The 23,943-nt window shown below is 35.3% G+C and overlaps 1 protein-coding gene across 17 annotated transcripts in view; it reads right to left on the bottom strand.

Moving 5' to 3' along the window:
• Nucleotides 1-23,943, bottom strand: part of ERC2 (ELKS/RAB6-interacting/CAST family member 2) — a 511,348-nt gene that overhangs the window by 374,319 nt on the left and 113,086 nt on the right. For all 17 annotated transcript variants that reach the window (XR_005822988.1, XR_005822990.1, XR_005822989.1 and 14 more), the window contains 2 exons: nucleotides 20,377-20,532; nucleotides 14,174-14,341 (listed from right to left, as the gene is read on the bottom strand). Coding sequence is in view for 13 of the 17 variants with exons in the window: in XM_040568867.1 (XP_040424801.1) it covers nucleotides 14,174-14,341; nucleotides 20,377-20,532 (324 nt within the window). In the remaining 4 variants the exon portion in view is untranslated. The remainder of the gene's footprint in view (nucleotides 1-14,173; nucleotides 14,342-20,376; nucleotides 20,533-23,943) is intronic.

The following is a 23,943-nucleotide window of genomic DNA, read 5'->3' as shown; positions in this document are numbered from 1 at the left end:
GTAATTATTGCATAGAAATAATGCAACTCTTGCTATAGCAGTGAAAAGGTAGATGATTCTGTAGGGGAACTGCAAATGCAAAGGATTTGTGGGAAGAGCTAAAATTTAAATTACAATGCCACAACATTAAAATTATCACTGGAAAAGAATCAAAGAATCAAACAAAATGGAAGTGACATCTCCCACTGATGCAACAATATCAAGTGCAACAGTCAGCTGACTCAAGAGTTCACAAATATCGTTAACCACTTGACCGTTGACCAAAGAGCTAAACCAAACATTTTTCAAAGGAGACAGATGATTTCACAACTTTGTTACAATCGCTTTTTATGTAGTCAAGTCCAACAAATGCTAATTAGCATTCTGCCTTTAAGAACATCTTGCATCTTGATTAAATTCCCAGCCTTCTTATTAACTACAGATCTATAAAAAAATTGCTCTAAGGATGCTAATATTCTTATTTAACTAGGTGCTATCATGCATAGTAGTTGTTTAGTCCAGCTTCTTTTCAAGTGCGAGACCGCTATTTTCATGGCTCACCGTGCACAACACCAACTCCTCCGTGCAACAACTGGAAACTACGATGATTGCTCCCACATGTCTGTGCCAGCCAGTCCACAAGGATTTTTAGTTACTGAAGCCTTAAGGCTACACAACCTAACTACCGTGACTTGCTGTAGTAGAGCTGTAAAGTACCAAATCTACTTCAGAAAGACAGCTTTTGCCACACATGTATTATCCTTGGCTTGTTTAAATGAAACAATGCATTTATGTCTTGATTTCTGTCTTCCAGTCTATAAAATGAAAAAAAAAAAGTTTCACTTTAACAGAGAATAAAAATGGAAGCCAAAAAAATGGCATTCCATTAAGTTTACCACACCAGATAGTTGAAAATACTCCAAATAGGAATTGAATCAAATTATTCAGGAGAAAATACAACTGCTGGTTTTTTTGTTGTTTGTTTTTCAGAAAATATTTTGCAAATATCTTTTACATATAACAATGACAAATCTTTAAAAAGTTCTCATTCTCAGTCTGCATTTCTTGATGATTTTAAGAGTAGAAAGTACTAGAGAAATGTGAAGTATTATGTAACCATTTTACGTTATCACTTGGGTGGGACATTAAGTGTGTAACTTCTGTTTGCCTTAGTTGATCTTATTTAGAGGTTTCCCTGCTTTGCGTTCTTAACATCCATATAAAACAACTTACACTAGTACTGTGTAAGAAGGAAAAGTCTACCGTGTTCCTACCTTTCAATAGCAAACTTTTACATAGCTTTATGTGCCCTACACAAGGATCAACCTCATGGATGATATGGTATCTTCTTTAATTTCTCCCCAAGACAGGAGATGCAAAACATCAGCCATCCATTGCCCTTTCCCTTTTTCACTTTTATAAACCGTGACAGCCACTTGTCTTTGCCATTAATGCAAAGGCAAAGACAAGTCCATGGATGCCTGTCTCCCTTCAGTCACCAGACTTAGTAATTCATGTCTTCCTTCAAGTGACTTTAGTCTTTTTTCACAACTGTTTCTTAAACTTAACAAACACCTCCCTGCAAATATGTGAAAACTACTTCAGCACACTTAATCACAATATAAAAAATAGTTAAAGAATACGAAGGATCATTTCTGAAGCAATCCTATCAAAGTTCCTCTCAAAATATCTCCAAGTTAGAGCAAAAGTTTTAGAATAGTAGATAACAGTACTAGTATTTTTCTAATCATTTCCATCCACTAGAATCAAGGCTAACTGAAGCTTAATTTATCTTACCACAGTAAAATTTACTTAGTTATAAAAACCTATTAAAACTGTTTAATTGAATATTGTTTTAAATGGCAACAAGGTAATGTTCTGTAAATCTAAGAACTGAGAAAAGAGAAAACAGTTGTGTATCATTTTAATTAAAGAAAATGGATGAAAATGAAAAGTGTTTTGACATTAAAATAGATCTAACGTTCATGAAACTGTTTGTCCCAAACAACATGCATAAAAACTTTACACATAAAGTATACAAGCAATTATCTTTGTCCTTTCATCTTTACCACTTTCTTTTCATCTCTGTAGTCTCTGGGCACTATTTTCTACAGGCCTCACAAAAGGAACTCTCTACTCTTATAGTCAACTTTTCCTGAGGCAACACTTCAATTTCAAATTAATAATAATAGTAATGGTGTTCCCAAATTAATGACAGAACATTTAGGGCTGTTATCAAGAACTGACTGAATCTGACAAAAAGATTAACCAACATTTAATCTTCCTCTGGATAAATGAATTCTAGTGTATAGTTCACAATGCAGAAAATACACATCTTGGGGACTGCATTACCTATCATGCACTTACCCTGGCCCTAACTATCCTTAGAGTGACTTTTATTTTCCCTGTCATAATCTCTAGTTGATTATGTTGATTCAGTTCAAGCTATAAAACTAACTACTTTGCTACAGAAAAAATAAAAATAAAAATCACTGGTGCTATATGAATTGCCATATTCTTATTATTTCAGTATGTTTTCCGTATACAATAGTTAGAGATGATCTGGGGAGGGATACAGTTGAGAAAGTTGTGTTTCCCACATGCAACCGTTACAAAATGGTAATTTAGTGATACAATTCACTATTATCGTTTCTACCAGAGCTTACTCTAAGTAATCTGCGTAAATCACAAAATTTTGCACTAAATTTTCAAAAAAAAAAGTGCTCATCTATTCAAAAAGTACATTACTGTTAGTTTCTTTTAAGATTTTTGTATTACATAAAGTTACTGAAAACTCTAATAATTCAGTCTGCTACATAACAGAAGTAAAACAACCCCATATTACAGAATTTATTCTGCACGCCTAGATAGGAAAGATGCTTTCTTTCCAGCTATGCTTCTACAGGGGAAACAACAGCAACCACAGGTTTCATACACTCCAGAAACCTTGTAAGAATGAGGTTGACTGAAGGTACACAGAAAGTCTGTAGTACCAGGCACAGGACTGTTGAAAGTAAGTGCTTCTCCATATCTGTCCCCTTCATCCATGCAGCACAAATACAAGGAAAACAAGAACTATTCTGACTCCCTTCCTAGTCCATTCTGGGAAATCTACAAACACATGTGAATAGGACTATAGCAAAAGTAGAAGCATCTATACAGTAGACAACAAAAACCAGTACAAGAATCAAAAATAGCTATACATTCTTCTTAATTAAATTCCCACTTGCATATTTGTATTTAAAATAGTTAACACAGTATTTCTTTATATACATATATGGCTTACTGAAAGCATATTTAAAACAGCTTCAGAAATAACTGTAATAATAATTTCCATTAAGTTATTAAAAACCTGTATACTCCTAGCATCCCAAAAAAGTCTTGAGTAAACAATTTTCATGACAGTTGCTTCAAATTGGAAAAAAATATTCCAATTAATTAGAAATTAGTTTGTAAAACACAATCAGAGTGTTTTAAGAGTTAAAGAATATTCAGAAGAAATTTAAAATTAAAATTCTCAATGGTAACCAGTGCTGTAACAAGATCTACCCTGCCTCCCATCAAGATCATACATCCTCATGTCTCAATGTTTTCCAAATGTGTCACTGATAGTAATCATTTTGGAAATTATTTGTAATTCTGGCTCACTGAGTTATTGGCGCTAATCTAAACCCCATTAAGTATTACTCGAGAGCTTTTAGATCATCATATTCATAGAATCATAGAATATTCTGTACTTTCAAATTTAATGACAGAATTTCCATGCATCTCGGCCATGAAATAGATCATTATTACAAAGAATAAAAGAAAGGCACAAAAACTTTCAAAGTAGCTAACAAAATGGTCTTCAAGGTTTTTAAATCTTGTGTATATACATGTGTATATATAAATACACGTCACAGATACTATGCACAGCTGAAATTTTAAAACCTAAAGAACTTCCTAAGAAAGAAATTGATCAAGTGTCCAGACTCATAAACATAGACATGCAAAAAGGATTGCCACCTTTTTCTTCTTAAAACAGCAAGCAATGTACACTTTTGAGATAGCAAAAATAACATATGCTAACACCAAGGAATATTAGAGAATTAGAAGAGAAAAACTAGCAAAAAGTTACCAACATCTTAAATGGTTTAAATCAGGTTCTGATGAACCTGAAGTAATTTCGTACATTCATGTTGCTATTTGTGGTGACTATGGAAAATCAAGTCTGAACCTAAAAGGTTTGGATCTGAACCTGGATAAATTTGGGGAAAATTCTTGATGAAAAATCACATCATATTTGATCTTTGCTAACTGATGGCTAAACATATTACTTCACTCAAGATTATAATCAATAACTTTAAGATGAGTTTTTATCTTGTTCACCACCTTTAGTACTGTTTGGATGGTGCATGGGAACCAGGTGTCACACCCCAACTTTGTGGTTATGGATTGTGCAGGGGCAAACCTTGAGGCTCCTGATAAGGGATAGTGACTTAGATTCCTGCAGCCACTCTGAAGTTTTCATTGCCAGCTTGCTATTGGACCTTAAGAGCTTATTGCCGACAGACAGCTGAAAGCACTAATGAAGAAGCAAAATTCATGGTCAGCCCTCTTTGACTTCTGATCTTCCTCATTCTGTTCTTCTGAGCTGTCCCTGGCTATAGAAAGCTGGTGCTAGATGTTTCCAAGAGCAGGCTAGACAAAGTCAGGCAAACGTGAAATGTTTAACTGCCATCTCCATTGACAGTTGGAGTTCAAGCCACTCTTGAATTGGGAGCAACAATTATCCAGCATGCAACAGGCTTCAAGAACAGGCTGCAGGAAGCACTTTATCCCCTCCACGAGAGAAGCACCATTACTTACAGGACTTTTCCACCTGATCTAGTCCAGAAATGTCATTTCACAATTCTGAGCTGCTTTGAGAGCAGCCCTCCTCTCTCTCAGCCATATGAACTCTTTTTTTTCAGGTCATTCTGTTATTTTATTCTCATTGGGGAAGGTAACAGCAAACTTACGAGGCTGATGAGTAAATGAAGCAGTTGTTCAGAAAGCTTCTGCATTATACTTTATTTACTTCTACATGCTTTTGCATCTCCTGCACCTTTGAAGTGGAACCTTCTGATTTTACTCCTAATCACATTGCTAAGACAAGAACTTTGTTTCAAAGTTCTATTCAAACCTCTATTTAAATATAGCAGATTGCTAACCTAAGTGCTCTTTTAGTTCAACTCTTTCAATTTATTGCCTTGCCACTATGCTCCTCTCTCACATTCTAAACTGTCACAGGGGCCCACAGAAATGTGAAAACTGCATAAAAAGTGAAACGACTGGCAAATTCCACTCGAGATAAAACTTAATTTGAAATACACAACACTCCGTCGAGTCAAGAAAGCTGTGAACAGCTTCAGTGACAGAGAGAGTAAATGGCACGTAAGCCTCCAGAATAGTGCTTTTTACAGCAGTTGATCTTTCCTTTGCACGAAAGACAAATTTACCAGAACAATATACTGGCAGTACAGCAAAGAGACCATGCTGAATTATCTGGCCCAGCCTGATTTGAAACAAGAAAAATCATGAAACAATAGAAAAATACAATTTCAAAGTAAAATTGTTGGAAAAATACAAGCATGAGTGTGAAGTAACCTTAGTTATACCACTATTATTGCAAAATTAAAAACAGATTTACATTTCAAGTGATATCAAATATCAGCATTGTAACAAAGTAAAACTAAGGGATTGCAGCTTTGCTCCAAGTATTCTGTGCTGTCTGCATTTATTTGCTCTTTATGCAAACTGCCAAGAAGTCAATCATTTCACAGCCCTTCTCTATAAAGATTTGTTTAAAAGAAAAAACAGATTGCAATAAATATCTACCATAATCACCTTTCCTCTTAATTTTTGTTTTCTGTATAAATACTGTATGCTCAGACTTCACCTATCTTTGTCCATTGATAAGACTATGCTTAGTTTACAAAATTTCTTTGTAGACATTTACAGGTGCCAGTTCATTAACCTTCACACAGCACACCTGCCAGCTTACGTACATGTTATCTAAAGCAATGATACACTAAAGTGCTACGTTTGTGTCACAATTGGATATGAAATTAATGTTTTTCTCCACTGAGCTACAATGCTGAATGTATTTGCATCAACTTACATCAGGCTTTTTTCCTGATAAGAGCAGTAGTTAAGTATCAATTGCTGATAAAAGGAAAATATAGTATAACACTGTACTATCTTCCACTTCTTGAAGTATACAAATGATAGACTCATCTCTTTAAATCAAAAAGGATTTTTGCTGTTGAATCTCTTTCCCACTTCAGTAGCAGCAAAAGGCTTCATTTTAAAAGTTAACATATATAGCTTTTCCACAATGGTGAAGAAAATCTCAGCAAGTCTAATATTCTTCCTTTTCTCGATTCTGTGTGGAATACAGTGACATTTTCAGTGTTCTGTAGCTGAAGTAGCCCGACCTTGGCTCATTTTTATCTGACCTCTGGGTTTTCACATCATGAATAAAGACAGAATCAAAACAAAGGCTATATACATTAGGGTAGGAAAAGTTTGCATAGTTTGGCACTATTACCATATATACACTTAAAACGGAACGAAATGAAATGCACGTAGCAGAGGTGGTGAACCTTCTAAGGACTGACTCCAAACTTTTCTCCTAATGGCAATAAACCACTTTCAGACCTCCCAACTCTGGCCACCATGATAGTTATTGCTTTACAGGATTGTATCTTTTTATTTCAGCTGTCAATAAAAACTTCAAATGATAGCTTTTTAACTCAAATAAAACTATAAGAAAACACTGACATCACTAAGATAACAGAAACACCGAACAAAAAGTACATCGTGTTTTGATCTAGATTCAGCTTATTTACTGTTGGTTTTAAATTTTCTCTCAGCATGTGACAAAACACCATTGTATCTGAAATCCGTTCCACTTGCCATTGCCCAAATATCATTAGCTATACTCAAAAAAATCAAGATGTCCCCTTATTTCTGATGATCTGTTATAGTAAATATATGTAGATCAACTTAGTAAATAGATATACTAGTCATGCTTTTCAATAGTAGTTGACATTCTGCAGAGCCTAAGGATCACTATATCTCTGCTTGCAACTTCTCGCCGTTGAAACAAACTCATTATGAGCTCAAGTTTAAACTATACTTGAAGTAATTTTCCAAGTCAATTTTGCTGACATCATGAAAATTCCAGACTTGAAACAATAAAACAAATGTATTTTACTGAATAACAAACACTGATACAATTCAACAACAACAAAAATAGAACTAATGAACTTCCAGGGACACTTGAACTGCACATAACAATAATACATACCAACAGATTTCTAAGTGATACGCCTATGCTGCCTTTCACAGGCACCTAGACAGGCTGGAGAAAAGGGCCGATAAGAACCTCACGCAGTTCGGCAAACAAAAGTGCTAAGTCCTGCACCTTGGGAGCAAAAACCCCATGCACCAGTATGTGCTGGTTCCACCTCCACCGAAAGTAGCTTTGCAGAAAAGGGGCTCAGGGTCCTGCTGGGCTGACACTTGACCATGAGCCAGTAATGGTTCACCCCTGAAGTATTGTGGCCAGTTCTGGGACATATTGGATAGAGTCCAGCGAGGGGCCACAAAAGGATTAAGGGATTAATTAAGGGATTGAAGCATCTCATATGAGAGCTCTGGGACTGTTTAGCCTACAGAAGTGAAGGCTCAGGAGAGATCTTATGAATGTGTACAAATACCTGAAGGGAAGGTGTAAAGAGGATGAAGCCATGCTCTTCTCTGCGGTGCCCAGTGCCAAGACAAGAAGCAGTGAGCACACACTGAACCACAAGGGGTTCTTCTGAATACAAGGAAATACTTTTTTTTTAGGGTGACTGAGTACTGAAACAGGTTGCCCAGAGAGATTGTAGAGTCTCCATCCTTGGAGATACTCAAAAGCCACCTGGACACAGTCCTAGGGACCACAGGTAGCCCTGCCTGAGCAGGAGGATCGGGCAATATGACCTCCAGTCACATGTTATTGCATCATATACAGTTACCGTATCCAAAATCAGAAGGTAGCCTTACAGTACCATTATTAAGCTAAATAATAAATGCTTTTTATGAAGTAAATAGGAACCGAATGAAGATTTATTTTAATACAGGATTTACTGATTTAATTACTACAAGGTGATTACAAATTAATCCTGTTTAGGCAGGGAGCCGACACTTCATCTACCAATACTTTAGCTCAGGATTAGAACTGACCCTTGATGGTTACTTTTACCTCTGAAAAGAAGCCCTTCAAGGCAGATCATGAGCTTGGTTTAGGACAGCATAAAATTCTACAGTGATAATTAACAAAACCTATTCTCCAAATAGAAGACTTAGGCATGCAGAAAGAAAGAAGTGTGGCTTAATACAGGCCAAAACATTATTAACTTTACTCATCTGGGAACTACAAACAATAGCTTGTACAGTACGGAATTCCTGCCGTAATGGTTTCCACCTGCTGGAGGGCTGCCACTCGCCTCCACACCTCCCTGCACTGCTGCCTCATCTGCTGCTGGAACCCATTGTCCTTCCTTTAGATAAGTAAGACCTGACAACTAGAGACACAAGATTCAGTTGCTCTAAGCAGACACAATCTTCTCCTAATTCTACATTGCAGAGAGCTAAACCTGCTATGCCCGGAGTCAGTGCTGGGTTACCACCATAAAACATTCTAGGTACTAGTTTACTCAGCTTCAAAACCAGGTCTCAGAGAGTGCTCAGATGGTAGAATAGTATTTTTATTCCTCATCTACTCACACACAGCTAAATGATATGTGGAAATGTAGAAGCTCCTTTTGAAAGATAGGATATTTATAAGTACTGAAGAAAATCCACTGTTGAGTTATATGAAGTTGATTGTTGTGAAACGGTTACCAAAAAGACTCACCATAAAACTAACAGTAGGTATAAAGGGAGTTTGGAAAAGTTTTACTAGATCTACACCATTCTGAAATTTCCTGTCTTGCTGCATCACATTTAGTTTGCACAGGATGCTCTCAGAGTTGTAATTCTAGATCATTTCTGTCTCTCATGATAAAATTATTCATTTTCATGTGTTTCACAAAACATCTCAGTAACAGGAAAATGCAGTCTGAAGGCATGAATTTGCTAACTGAAATGCACAATGGAAAAAAAATATTTAATTTTTATTGCAAGATGTTGGCCCACCGACCAGTCTAAAGATATGGAAGGCAAGTAAGTAGGCAAAAGAAATAAGGGAAGAAAGTAGGAATTTCCACCCCAAATAAGAAAAAGTGCAAGCAGCTCAAAGAGCCTGTTTTCAACCGTCTCTTAGCTAACACTGTGCCTCAAAGTTTGGGCATCCAGTGAATGGGCTATGGCCCTATGAAATAATTTGTAGTGAGGTGCCTTCTTAAGTTTATGTTAAGGATGTGTTCTTTCTCTTTTCATCTATATGGTAATAAGCAGGGACTTTGGCTACAGGAGCAGATGCAGCCATCTACAAATTCAGGCTGCTGTCCAGCTTTTGTGCTGCTCAGGGCTCCAGCACGTGTCTATACGATGCCCACAGTTTAACAGAATCTCTCCCCAGTAAACCACATAACCAGTCTGGAAGTTTTAAAGTAATAGTTTGTGGGGAAGAGACATTCTGGCAATCACTTTTAACCAGAAAAACTCCCTAAGGACACAGAGGGATGGTAAGGAATGTGCCGAAACCCTGAGCATCTTCAAAATATGCAATTAATACATCGTTAGAATATACACATCAACCTTAAAGAATCTTTATTTTCTAATCTATGGAATTACTTGAACACAGATTTCTCATTTGTTTTTAATGATTGTCAGAGAAAGAAAATAACATTCTTACATAGTTATACAGCAATTTATAACAAATCCTCTGTTTGGTTATCTGAGCCTATTTCTTACAGCTGGCTGAAGGCTACTGTAAGACTGTTCCAAGAAATAAGACAAGCAGTTTTAAGGAGCTGTTGATTCTTTCATACTACTACTTCAAATTCAGAGTAGGTAGATACCAACAGTTGGCCCTTTCTCTAGTTCATAGATTTTAAAGAATAAATAAATAAATAAATAAATAAAGACACCTTCCCCCTCGCCTTCTATGTAATCTATACCGGAACCTTTCATCCTTATGCAATTTCTATAGCATAACTCATTAAGCAATAAAAAATACACTGAATAACTTGTATTTATTTAAAGGAAGTCTACTAGGAAGGCAAGCAGTTCTGATTTGAAGACTTCTGAAGTTACTGAATCATCCACTTCCCTTACTACTGTTTCCACAATTAACCGCCACCTTCTCTACCGTCAAACCTTATAAAAATCTTTATTGTTCCATATTGTTGGAGACTTTTGACTTAATCAGAGAGGTTAAACTCAAGCTGAGAATTCCCAGTCTAAAGGTTTCACCACATTCTTCCCCTGTGCAGCCATCTTAAGTGGGAATGTTTTGTGTGTCTGTGCCTAGCCTTGCATAAATTCTGCCTTGCCATTTTTCAACTGCCTCTTGTAATATCCCACAGACACGTGTTCAAATCCATTTATATTTTTCATATATTCACCTCAGCCCTTTCTGCCATTTTTATTGCGAGCATTTCATATGGGAAAGGGTTTGCACTTTTTTTTGTTTTCGCCGAAGGTGCAAGTAAAAATTACTGTATTTCTCCAGGCTCTTCCTACAGTCAAAGGAGAGAGACTGACACTTTTAGGGAGATTTATTCACAAGTGTTTGAATAACTAGTTCAAATTAGATTCCTAACTAGGTTAAATAAGCAGTTCATATTAAATGGCTAGTTAGATGAATTAAATGAAGGATTATACTACTGTGCACTCTTTATTCAAAGTCCATTCTTACAACACTATCTAATTCAATCTATTCAAAAGAGGTGAAATTCAGGCTAATCACATATCTTTTGCAAGTCCCAGCATTACTTAATTCCAGAAACTCCTCCTCATTTTTAGCCTCCTGTTTAAACTTTTAGCTGAAAAGCTCTGCAGCCTGCGACATGCCTACACCAACTCTGAGGCCTTAAAATAATAAACAAAGGTGCTATTCTTTCTTGGGAAGTCATGCCTTGAGAAACCCATGGGTATGAGTGTGCCTTATTTCTACCAGTATAATTTAAAATAAAGAACTTTTTCAAGAGATTTGAGACTCAATACATATCCATCAAAGTACATAAAAGTAATAAAACATTCAGTGCAACTTAAATGGATAAAAAATGAGATGCAATTACTATTGCCCAAAGTATAAACATCATTGAAGCGTGTCAAATCAGGTAAATTGCTGACATAACTTAAAGTTTAATACAGGTCATTTAAAGTCTCTGCCTCATAGGTAAAGGCTGCACATGAGAGCACACACTGTAATACTATCTTTCCAAAAATAAAGAGAAGAAGTTTTGAGGCAAGTGAAGTTATTTCCCATTTTAAATCTGCAATTAGATTTAAATCATTTGGTAAATCATTTCAAATAAGGGCTACATCTGTACACATATAAAACAAGTTCCAATTCACGTTATATGTTGCTTCTAATACATCTTGAAATGCATCATATCCCAAAATGAAGTCTGCTATTAACCCATTATTGAAAGGTCTTCATTTTCATGTCATCTCGCAGGGGGAAAAAAAAAAAAAGTTACGTTAATGTGTTTGACACCTCTGCCAAAATCCCCTTTTACATGAACACAATTTCAGCAAATTTTAACTAAAATTACTTCCCGTAAGAGGTGGACATTATCAAGCAACTTTCCCCAATTTTCTTTTACAAGTCTTAAAAAGAGAAAAGAACCTCAAAAAGCTGTTGGCTGATAAAATCATTAGTAAAACCTACTCACAAAGCAGAAGACAGAAAACACCTAGACCTCTACGGGGTATATAAAATAGTTTGCAGTGTTTCAGTTTCATCAATCTATGAGGTACTGTAATTACTAAATTCTAACAAGAAAACATATGAAATACAAAAAAATTCTGATGATTCAGTCACAGAAGTTCAGGCTCAATTGATTTACAAGTCAATACTGAGACAGCCTTAACTGTCTAGAACCGAGATATACTGTGAGGACATTTATGAGATTTTTGGCTTGCTTTGTTTTTAATCCTATCCTATCTCCAGTGACCACACAGTTTATAGTGTTATTTAATTCCGAAGTAAAACAAGGCTTGTCATCAGAATTATTTGGATTATACAGAAATAAATGTTAGTTAAAGAAAATAATCATAACCAGGACTTTATACCTTACACTGACTGGAAACGATACTACTATCTTTCATATCCTATATCTTGACAGATTTTTTTTCCTTAAAACTTGGAACAATCTCATACTATTTGTATAAAACATCATAATCATTTATATCATAAGTAACATATTAGACAAAACTAATGGAGTTCACTCTCTGCCATTATATAGTATTCCTCGTATCAAGCTATTTTTCTAATCATTCTAACATTACTTTTTCACTTAGTTTCCCCAAAAGATTAACAATAAGCAAGCCCAATACAACTAATTATCTCCTGCACACCAACAGGCAATTATGGATCATTTTAAGTTCAATCGCTTTATGTAAAATGTTGAAGTTAAACTGCCTCCTTATGCAGGAAACAGGAAATAGAGCATGGATACATGTCAGAAGCCAACTGGTTCTCCACTAGAACTACACAATCCCAGCAACCCATCATTGAAAGCATTGTAAATTGAGCTCTTTTTACCACTGTCCATCTGCCAGCACTGAGATTGTACTGTCTTGGATAGTAATACTTGTCTGATAAAGAATTAGGAAATCAAACTAGTGGAGAGCCACTGGAATTCATCACTATCGTCAGCAGCATGACAGGTACTACAAACCCTGCAAAACAGATTTGCACAGCTGAAGATTTAAAATATGCAATCCCTAGTACTCAAAAGCTAGACTGAAATCTGCCAGTGCTGCTAGCATTTTTACCATTGTTCTCATTACGCTTACTTTAATGTTTTATACACATATATGCGCATATATAGATGTATGCTGTCTGGCCTTTTAAACAGAAGTTGGAAATCCCACGATTTCACCTGTATCTTCCAAATGTACAGACAGTAAGACACAGTACACATGGATAATGAGAATCTCAGAAGTATTTATTTCCTGCTTCCATGAGAGTGATGAGCTTAAGCTAACTCCTTTTTTCTCCTAAAGCTTTGTTAGCCAGAAATCTGAAACATCTTGTAAGACTCCCATTTACCTGAAATAATACAATTCTCTGAATAGAAAATATTTGTACTTTATTTCACAGATATTTGCGTTTCTTGAAAAGGATACACACACTAAAAATAAAGTGAAAAAGCTATAACAAAAAGCAATCTGAATAGTATGGTGTGCTCCAAGTCTATGAAGGTTTTATTTGGTTGGTTGGTTGTTTTTTTTCCTTAAAAAAAAAAAAAAAACACTGCAGGAAATTGACAACCTTTTTAACCCTGGATTTGTGGATTTACACATTCCATTAAGTGTAACAACCATCTCAATCTCATATTCCATTACACATTTTACAGACATTACATTCCATTAGACATTTTATGATCTGATTTTGTGGATAGATAGCAAACTAACGCACTGGCCTGGTTTAAAGACTAAATTCACAGTTTTTAAATAAATTAGAAATTAAATTGCATTAGAAAGGACCACAGATTAGTATCAGGCACCCTTGTACAGACCCCTTCAAAATACATCAGTAGCTTCACTCTTCACAGTAGAAATACACTGTAGAAAATAGTGAATAATAGTAGATTATAGTAGAATAGAATAGTAGTGAAAAATAGTAGAAATACACTGTAGAAAAGTATCACGCAGAGCAAGCAAAACTCAGTAAACTAAAAAAAAAAAGGGAATGAAATCACAACAATCAAGTCATTAGGGCTCAGCCCACCTTCCTCCACCCTCACATTGAAGATAAAGAGAATTAGACAAAACTACGCTCTTAAAATGCACTCATAGGTACTTTTAAAATAAATTGTAGAATGAGATCTGGTGTGCTACCAAAAATATATATATCAAATAGACTGACATTTAAAGGGTTTAAAATTATTTCACTATTCTTAAACAAATTGTCCTCTACATAGGCTTGCAACAAACACATCATCAGCTTGACACACATAATTAACTAAACATTTATATTGCGTTTTATGATTAGAAGATACCATACCTCTGTCTGAAGTATGGCAGCTCTCTGTTCTTTGGCAGTAAGTGACTCTTTAAGCACTTCAATGTGTTGCTTGCAATCTGAATTCTGATTGCTAAGGGTTTCAAGCTTAGTTTGTAAGGCAAGAAGTTCCGATTCTTTTTTTGAGAGTTCTTGTTTCAGTTGGTCAATCTGTAATGGGACAAATAAAAGTTTAGATCATTAATTTCATTTTCAATTCATAGTTGCACCTGAAACCTGAAAGGTGAGAATGACCAGAATATAATACAACTCAGACACCTCCTGTAAATTCTGGAAGAGAATTAAGATGTGAACTTTTAACAGTCAAAACTTCCAGTGAGTTTCATGTATTTTCAAGGAACCTGTTTTAAGAATGATTGTCCTGCTCTTGTCAAAGTTAAAAAAGGAAACTCTTAAAGCTTAAACATGATGATTTGGCCTATAAATTCACCATAGACCTCACTTAAGTTCAAAGGAATTTATCCTGTGTGAGGCAAGTCTGGCAGGACAGAAAATATGCATAGGAAAAAAAGTTTTCATAAAAGTATAAAGTCAATCCAATAGCCTATTCCTTCCAACTGTGTGATTCTTGTGACTTAAGTTATCATTGGTCCAAGTGAATCAAGGATTTTAGGAGCCCTATGAGGAAAAGCAGGCATCTTAGTAAGGAGCGGAAAGCAGGGAAATAGAACTTTAGCCTTTTCTCACAAATTTTTTGCTGTCCCACTATCCCCACCTCCTTTTTTTACTCTCTGGCAGTTCACATGGAATTCTCAGGCACTAGGAAAGTCAAGCGAAAGAGATTAGCTTAAGAGAGGTCTGGGGAAGATGTTAGAAAAAAAGTTCCACAGAGTGAAAGGTCTATGATATTTTTAAAAGCGTATCCCTAGGGGAAATAGCAGAAATCCATTCACTAAGAAGGAGCTTCTGAATTCTGCAGGAGGTTCATCAGTAAATGACATGGAATTGTGATTATTCTTCCCTTTCTACAATGCTGAGTTGAAAGGGTGGCCACAGAATGTGAAAGTGTGGTGGATTCAGAAAATCAAATCCAAGCAAAGCACTGGACAATATACAGAGCAATGCTAAAGGATTGTGAATTACGTGACACGTAACTATTCTTTTTAAAGTTCTGTGAAATAACACTGGTCACCAGAAGAGTTCAGATGTGTCATCTCATGAGGATTATTTGAACTAAAACTCCACAGTGCATCTGCATAATTCAGAGAAACCACATTTACTTGGAAAGTTTTCTTGATGACTGTGAGGCCTAGACAACTTTCTTTAAAATTCAAGTTTCAGTTCTGAAATGACCAAAGAAATCCTAGAACAGCTTTTTCCATTCTCTTACTTCAGTTCCATCCCAACAGACATTGAGATGCAAGAAGTCTAGAAGGGCTAGACAGAAGGTTAATCAAAAGTCTCCAGGAAAAAAAAGAATGGATATATATATTCATACGTAATTATGTATATCCACAGGTTGATCCTACTCAACCACATCCTAAATATCCACATACTAAAATATTTCACAGATTCCATACTCTATGGCAGAGTCACCAGAAATATCTTCTGCTAATCAAACTATTTCTAGTTTGTTCTACGTTGCATTTTTCTACGTTGCGTTTCCTTAAAAATTCAATAAATTATTTCTTTCAACGATGTGCAAAACAACACATTTATTCCTTATTTCTCTCTGTAAGTCTCAGTATGTCTGCCTACCTGGTTAACATATTTGGCCAGCCACCCCTGAGCTACCGTATAAAATCAAGAATCTATACTAGCACTATAAGCAATCACCTTCACAATCTGAAAATATCAAAATAAGAAAAGGAGCATACAAAAAAAAAAAAAACAGATGTAAAGAAAATGTAAAAAGTGCCGTTAAGAAACTGCTAGAGAAGAATTTCTCTTGAAAGCAAACCACCTTATTCCATCCCTTGCCAGAACATGTAAGCAAGTATGGAAACTGAGACAGAAATGTATATGAAATGAACAATGGGAAAATCTGTCTACAATATATAAAGACAAAAAGTAGATCTGCAGCCAATCTGAATTACATCACATGCTTTATATGAAACCCATGTGAACATCGCAGACACTTAATCTCTCCTAAAAACTCTTCCCACTTTTTTCCATGACACAACCCACACTTTGAGGAAGAACCAACATCCCGTCCCCTCCTCCACTCCACTCCCCCCCAAAAAAAAAGGTTGATTTTCATTGCAGGTATTTTCTTTGTGTTTCAGAAACAGAATCTGTTCCTTAGTTCTGACTACAGCACCTACAAATTGCCAGAAGTTTAAAAATGTGTTATAGCTCTCAAAAAAGAAAATCTGTTCAATAATTATGCTTTTGGCTGGTGTTTTATTAAAATAAAGTATAAGGATGAAAATGTAATGAAACTTCAATTTAAAAAAATAAAATATCAAAAATAACAAAGGCATAACAAGAAACGACATTACTTTTAAAAAGAAATTTTTACTCCTGGGTATATTTGCTTTCTAGAAGTTCCGCATAAGCTATTAGCGTGTAAAAAAATGCAACAGGGCCTGAAATAATTTTGTCTCAAGCAGATGTGCATACGTTTTCACTTTGCTATATCTTAAGTGGTGCAGAAGACCAAGAGTCACAACCTTGTGACCTCAGTACAAAAAAAAAAAAAAAGGCAAGAACATTTTTGTACTTTATTAAGACTACAATGAAAATAACATAAAAGTGTAAGTGCTATAGCATTCATAGAACTGTCTGTCCCCTGATTATGACCTTCCCATTTCATGCGTGTAATTTGCCTGTCACCACTTTTTCAACATTGCCCAAAATGATCTTGTTTCATCACCTTAGCTGAAACCCCAGTTCCTTTTTCTTTCTTCTCAATGATTATCACTTCCTTCAATTTCAGTTCCTCGTATACTAGCATTTCGAGAAAACCATTATGATTTTCCCTACATTATTATTTTTACATACCAAAAATCTTACCTGACATTACAGGGAGAAAGAAAACACATGCAAAAATAAAAAATAAAAAATAAAATCTGAACTTTTTCCCTGAATATTGCATAAGTTAAAATTAATGGGCTAAACCTTTAAGTCAATAATTCCATTAAATGAAACTATGCTGATTTATCTATCATAATAATTTAGTCTTATAGGACAAGTGATAACTGGTTTTTCAAGTGAAGAAAGAACAGCAATGCAAGTGAATTTGCTGCACAGAGTAGACTAAAAGTCTATCTGTAGGTTCTACAGTCAATGCTGTGCAAGCTTTTTTTTTTTTTTTGAAAGGTTTTATAACATATCCAGACCTATCCACAAGAAATGCTGTTTTTTTCTTGTATATTTCTTTTACAGGATCACCTTGAATTTGCATGCTTCCTTCAAATAGTGTAAAGAGCTGTTACTCATGGATGTTAATTACAGAGAGCATTGTTATAGTTCACTTCAGCTTAATCAATTCTTAAAATTCAACTTAACTCTAATTTGCTAAAGTGATACTGAATGATCACTAGGTTTTCATACTCATTCTTGTAGATAATATGAGGGCTCTAATACTCAAAAGAACTACTTGAATTCTAGAGTGAAAACTCTCACCTGTAAAACGCAGCAGTACTCTTTCAAGTATCTGGCTGCTAACCAAAGAACAAAACCCAAATAGGGGAAGGAAGCGTTGCAAAGCAGAAGTTAATTTTTTTAAATGCATATCATTCCACATGCTTTCTTCAAGTTCTTATTAAGGATATTTGAAGTTTCATATCTCTTAGTCATGAAAAATTTAAGACTTGTTTTGACAACTTCCGTATCATGAGAGCAATAACAATTTTGTCCTTTCAAATAGAGACCAAGGAGAGATACCATAAAGTTTTCTCATTTCTATAATTTTCCATTTCACAGCAAGTCAAAATTAAAGCCTATATGATTGTAAGCAGTGAATATTATTAAAAATTAAAAGGAACTCTTTCCAACATTCTCTGCATGCATGTGCAATAAATAATGTTCTAAGTTGGCCTCCATTTAATGCCTTCCCTTTTACTTAAATCAAGAACACATATTTCAAGAATAAACATGAAGTATTAAGAGCTTTATAGCACCTAAGCTTGTTAACAGTGAGAAGCGTTTTGTTCTATTCTTTGCCATCCATCAGGACTTAAGTATCAGAATTTATCAACAATTTCTGGTTCAACAGATCAAGTACAGTAAGGCCAGTTTGCTGACAGCTACATAAATATTTTTCCACCTTGAAATGTTCTGAGATGAATGATAAAAATAATATCTTCTGCTACAAATCTTAATTTTAAGCAGAAAGAAAGGACTGGTGAAAGAAAACAGACAACATTTCATCAGAACGTGACATTTATCAAAGATAAAACAATGGCATGTTTAATAGTCTTCTCATTCATCTGCTTTCTGTATCACAGAAATACAACGAACCTCTTCCTCTCAGACCTTAGAATACAGTTAACAAAATATTAGGCTTTACACAATATTTTTAAGCAATAGATTTGCTTTAGGGTATTAGTTTTGTTGTAAATTACTATAACTGGATTGCTTAAAATTTAACCATGTTTAAATGGGCAAAACAATTTTCTTGACAACAATACCACTTAAGAGCAAGTATCTTGTCAAGAACATAAGAAGGGTCTACTACACACACAATAAAAACCTATGAAAATCAAAGAAGTCAAATTCTCTAGAAAGTGCTGTCTGTTTCATTCTCTGACCATAGAGAAGCTGCACACCTTCCCAGAATGCTAGCTTGCCCAACTCCAGAAGGTTGGCAATGCTATTTATCTACCCAATACTGCAAACTTTGTACTTTAACTGCAATATTGCTGAGTATCATTAATGTTGAGAGAAAGTGGTAGGCAGAGAACTGCACTTCAAGCCACTTATCTCCTCCTCTTTTGCTTATGTGGCCACTAGAGAGGTAACACCAGCTCCTTCTCCATTTTTTAAGAGCGGCAAGTATACATTTCAGAAAAAAATGAATCAATCCATTTCAAGTCCCTAGAATTTCACATACAAAAAAAAAAAAAAAGCCTGAATATTATACAAAACAAAAGAACCAAAACAAATAACTAGGATGGAAAGTCTTAAGTGTGAGATTCATTAATAATCTTGACTACTAAAGGTTTTTGCCCAGATTTTATTCTTCCATTATGGTCACATTTTAATATCACTGCAAAAAATGAGCTGGTTTTCCACTTCATGCTGTTGCTGCTTTTTTCTCCCCATCTTAGTTTATCTTACAAGTTAAAAAATTTGTTATTTCCAAAACCTGAATTTTAAATGAGAATGGTAGCATCAGCTTCCGTCTCTATATTTTTTATTTTATTTTATATTTTAAACAAGTACCTAAATTTATTATTTTATCATTTCATGAACAAAATGTGCAAGGTGAGTAGCTGGGGATAAACCATTACAAAAATGTAATGTATATATTTACTAGAAATTTAAGGTAATTTCAAAAAAATATTAGAAAAGTAGTATTAGAACTCACAAGAAAAGACTATTTGGAGAGAACTCATCTTTACCTAGAGAGCCATCAAGCAGGTTGAAATTAAAGGAGGTAAAAAAGTCCAGCCAGAACAACAATTTAGGCATCAAGATTTACTTGTGATGAATTTTAAAATAATGAACAAGGAGTTCTGCTTAGCAAGCCTGATACCAAGAAAATGTGTTCCACTACTACACATTTATTATCTGCTTGTGGTCAACTCAGTTATCTATGTATAATGATTTGAAATGAAGAGGACACTGTAGGAACAAAGTCATTAAATTGCAAGTCATTAAAATGCTAAAAACTTAAAATTTGGCATCAGCAGCCCTTACTGTAAAACTACTATGAAAATAAGGAAAAAAAAAAAAGGCACAACTAAAACTGTGCTGAAATGTTGCAAGTCAAAATGATGAGATAATTCATTCAACATTAGAACACCAAACAAAAGAGAAAAGGGAACATGGTATAAAGACTAAGGATTGCAGTTGTCTCCACAGCAGTGTTGGAATATGCACTTTCTTACCTCTCTGAAGTTAAAATATAAATGAATTCTTATTTAACCAAAATGCTTCACTCCTTTATAGCTAGTGAGTACCACATAGCAGAGGTTTACCAATGAAAGATATGCAGAGAGCTGCTTCTGTTGAAAAGCGTCTAGTTAAAACTTTTGTTCACATTATTTAAACACCGTTAAGATATTAATAGACCTTACCTTATTTTTCATGAACTTTGAGTGACTCTTATAAACTTCTATTTGTTTTATTTCTTCTTCTCGGTCTTCTGTATTCAGAACTCCATTTGTCTTTAACATCTGTATTTCATCTTCAAGATCTCTTATATTGCGCTCAAGTGAAGCTATTTTTGTATCCTAAATTATATAAAAAAGAGTATTGAAAATTATGTGAAACTTGTATATTAAGGCATAAAAATGTTTCTGTACCTGCAGAAACATCAAATAATAAGACAGCAAAAATAGATAGTAAAAATACAGATTGCACATACACCATCATAAACCAAGAGTAATTCTATCAATATTGGTTTAAAGAAACACAGATTTTAGATCTCTTTAACCAGCAGAAAAAAAAAATGCAATGCTATTTTCTATTGCATTATATATAGAGAACATTTTCTGGTCAAAATCCTCTCTATGTTCCTACATGGTTAGGAATAAAGGGAGAAGGAAAGATGCTCTATTTCCCATGCGTACATGATAACATACTTTGATTGCTCTCCTAACCACTTAGGTCTGGCTATTATTCCAAGCTCTTAATAACAAAGGGTAAGTTCAGCCTAGAGAGGCCAGTCCATCATCACTTGAAGAAGACAGGCCACTTCATTATGTGACTCTGCCTAAGGCAATTTCCAAGTTTGATCGTAGTTTATGTTTCTGCCTGCTGTCAGGGGAAAGAAAGGTTGTTTCCTCACATGCTTTTCCTCCAGCCACATCTTTAAGAGGAGATTTAGCACTTTTTATTACAAGTCCCAAAAAATAAACAAACCCACAAATACACAACCACTCAAAACTTTTGTATCGCGGAGAATAGCTGCCACATGTGTCAGCACAGCACTGACAATATCCAGTGGTTTTTTTTTCTGTTGTTGCCAGTCATTTTGAAATTGAATATATCTCTTCAGTGAGAATTAGAAAAAAATTTTTAAAAAACATGATTATACCAAGCAGAAGTAATCAATGAGGACTGTGTCAGGGTTTACTTGCAAGAACTCAACCCATACAAATCCGTAAGACTTGACAGATAGCATCCAATGGTTTTAAGACAACTGGCTGATGTCCTCGCAAAGATGCTGTCTACCATCTTTGAAAAATCATGAAAACTGGGGGAAATTCCTGACAAGAGGAAGAAAAATGTTGCACAGGCTCATATCCTGAGAAGTCTTCTTGGACAAGATTCTTCATCAAGGAGAAGGTAATTGGGACAGTCACTATGGATTTACCAAAGGTAAATCATGCCTGACCAACCAAATTGCTGTTTTAGACAACACGTTTAAGTTTGTGGATGAAGAATGAATAGTGAATGCCATTTACATCAGCTTTAGCAAGGCATTGGACAGTTTCACAGAACATTCTTATATTCAAGTTAAGATGTTATGGTCTGGATGGGTGATCAAATAGCAAAGTTAAAAAAAAAATAAAAATGGTTGTATGATCAGGCTTAGAGGGTAATGTTCAATAGGTTGTATTCTACCTTGAAGCCAGTAACAAGAACACCATGGGGTCAAACTGGGACCTGTCCCATTAAGTATCTTTAACAGTGACCTGAAAGAGGTGACAAAGCACTTGCTCACAAGCCCTGTGGATGACACCAAGCTGGGAGACCGGTGAGTATGCTCAATGGCAGGGCTGCCAGCCAAAGGGACCTATAAAGGTTGGATGGGTGGGCAACCAGGAACCTTAGAAAATCCAACAAAAACAAATGCAAAAGTCTTGTGTCTGGGAAGGAAGAACCCCTTGCAGCTGTACTTGCCAGAGACTGACTGCCCTGGGAGCAGTTCTGCTGGAAAGGATTGGAGGATCCTGGTGGACACAGCAAGCTTAACAGGAGCCAGCAATGTATGCTGGCAGCAAAGGCAGCAAGCAGTATCCCGGGCTGCATTAACATGAGCACAGACACTAAGTAGATCAAGGAAAGACACATTCATTAGTCTGTGCTTACAGTACTGCATCCGGTTTTGTGCCCTGCAGTACAAGACATTGATAAACTTGAGTAAGCTCAGCAGGGGGCCAAGGGGGCTGGAGTACTTGCCCTCAAAGAAGAGGCTGAGGAAACTGGGCTTGTTCAGCCTGAAGAAGAAAAGGCTTCAAGACAGGCCTAAAAACAGCTGTCCAGTACAAGTATTACATTTTGAGAACAAGCATTGGAACAGTTTGCCCAGAGAAGTGTAGTCCATCCCTGGAGGTTTTCAAGATATGACATGATAAAACCCTGAGCATCTCTCTTCACCTGGGCTTTATACAGTCATAAGACAATTCTCAAATAGATATGAATTTCAAGGTGACAGAAAGAATTAATAACCAAACTTTTTTTAAAAAAAGTCTTTAAAAAATCTAATTCCATTTATGCATATGTTAAAAAAAAAAAAAAAGAATAAATCCTACACCATAGAAAATATCAGAAAATCACTATACTATGGCTATAGCAAGCAGGAAAACACAAACCTCATTTAAAATGGATGAAAATTAGCATCAGGGTGAAAGCGTGTTTCTTCAGTGAAAGATCAAACATTCATTAAACAGTTTTGTTCCATCATACAATCAGAGCCACAGTAAACAAGTTTCTACTGATAGAGGTGTGGGTGTAACAGTCCAATCATACACAGAGAATGGCTCTAAAATAAGCAACAGGGTAAGCATTTGCTTACAACCATATAAAGCGATCAAGAAATTTTTGCACACATCAGAATCCTGATAAATACGCTTAGCCAGCTCCCTCCCAGATAATTCAGAAGTCCAGAGCACAAAATAACACTTAAAAAAAAAATCAGTCATAAGATGATGGGTGTGGGGGATAATACTTGTCAAATTTTGCATATTGCTAACATTGAAGAAACAGGAAAATATACATCTAGCTTGCTGCTGAATTCAGTCACTTGCATCACACTTTGATATACTACTTTTCACTAGCAGATATGTTTCTGAGTTGTAAAACTATGCATATACACCATGCATCCTGTCTGAAGAGTTTAAGTGTGCTTTTAAGCCAGACAAGAGCTCAGTGATCTGAAAGGATGTAAAACTTTTTGAATCAGAGGAATTTCAAACAGAAGTTGAGGAGAGCTATCTTCCATGATAGCAAAAATACTTCAGGTTTATAGAGATAAAATAATGCACTTTGAAGGGGAAGATCAAACCCCTTCATCTGTTTTTATAAGATTCCAAATCAACTGCATCCCTTTTTGGTAAAGGACCTACAGTCAAAAAAAGAAAAAAGTGTCAGAACACAAAGGAAGCAAAAATAATTGTTAGAATATAAAACCTACTGCTCCTTATCTTTAACCTCACTAGCTGTTTGTTTTCTGGAAAATAACTGATACTGAAAATGTTGACGATGATCTTAATCAGCAGTTCATATTTTTATTTCTTGAAGGACATGTTCAAAGAGAAAGTATTCTTACCAAAAATTATTTAAAAACACCAAGGAGCTGACCAGGGATGCAAGCAATAAATAAAAATAAATAAATAAAACACACATAAAATTCTGGAAGATTTCCAACCATTTTTAAAGATACATGCATGTATCTAATGTAATAATGGTGTTGTTTG

This window comes from Cygnus olor, chromosome 10 (assembly GCF_009769625.2).
Source record: "Cygnus olor isolate bCygOlo1 chromosome 10, bCygOlo1.pri.v2, whole genome shotgun sequence".
In the NCBI taxonomy this organism is placed as follows: Eukaryota; Metazoa; Chordata; class Aves; order Anseriformes; family Anatidae; genus Cygnus; species Cygnus olor.
Note: the sequence above shows the minus strand (reverse complement) of the source record. Positions and strands in the feature narration are given on the sequence as shown.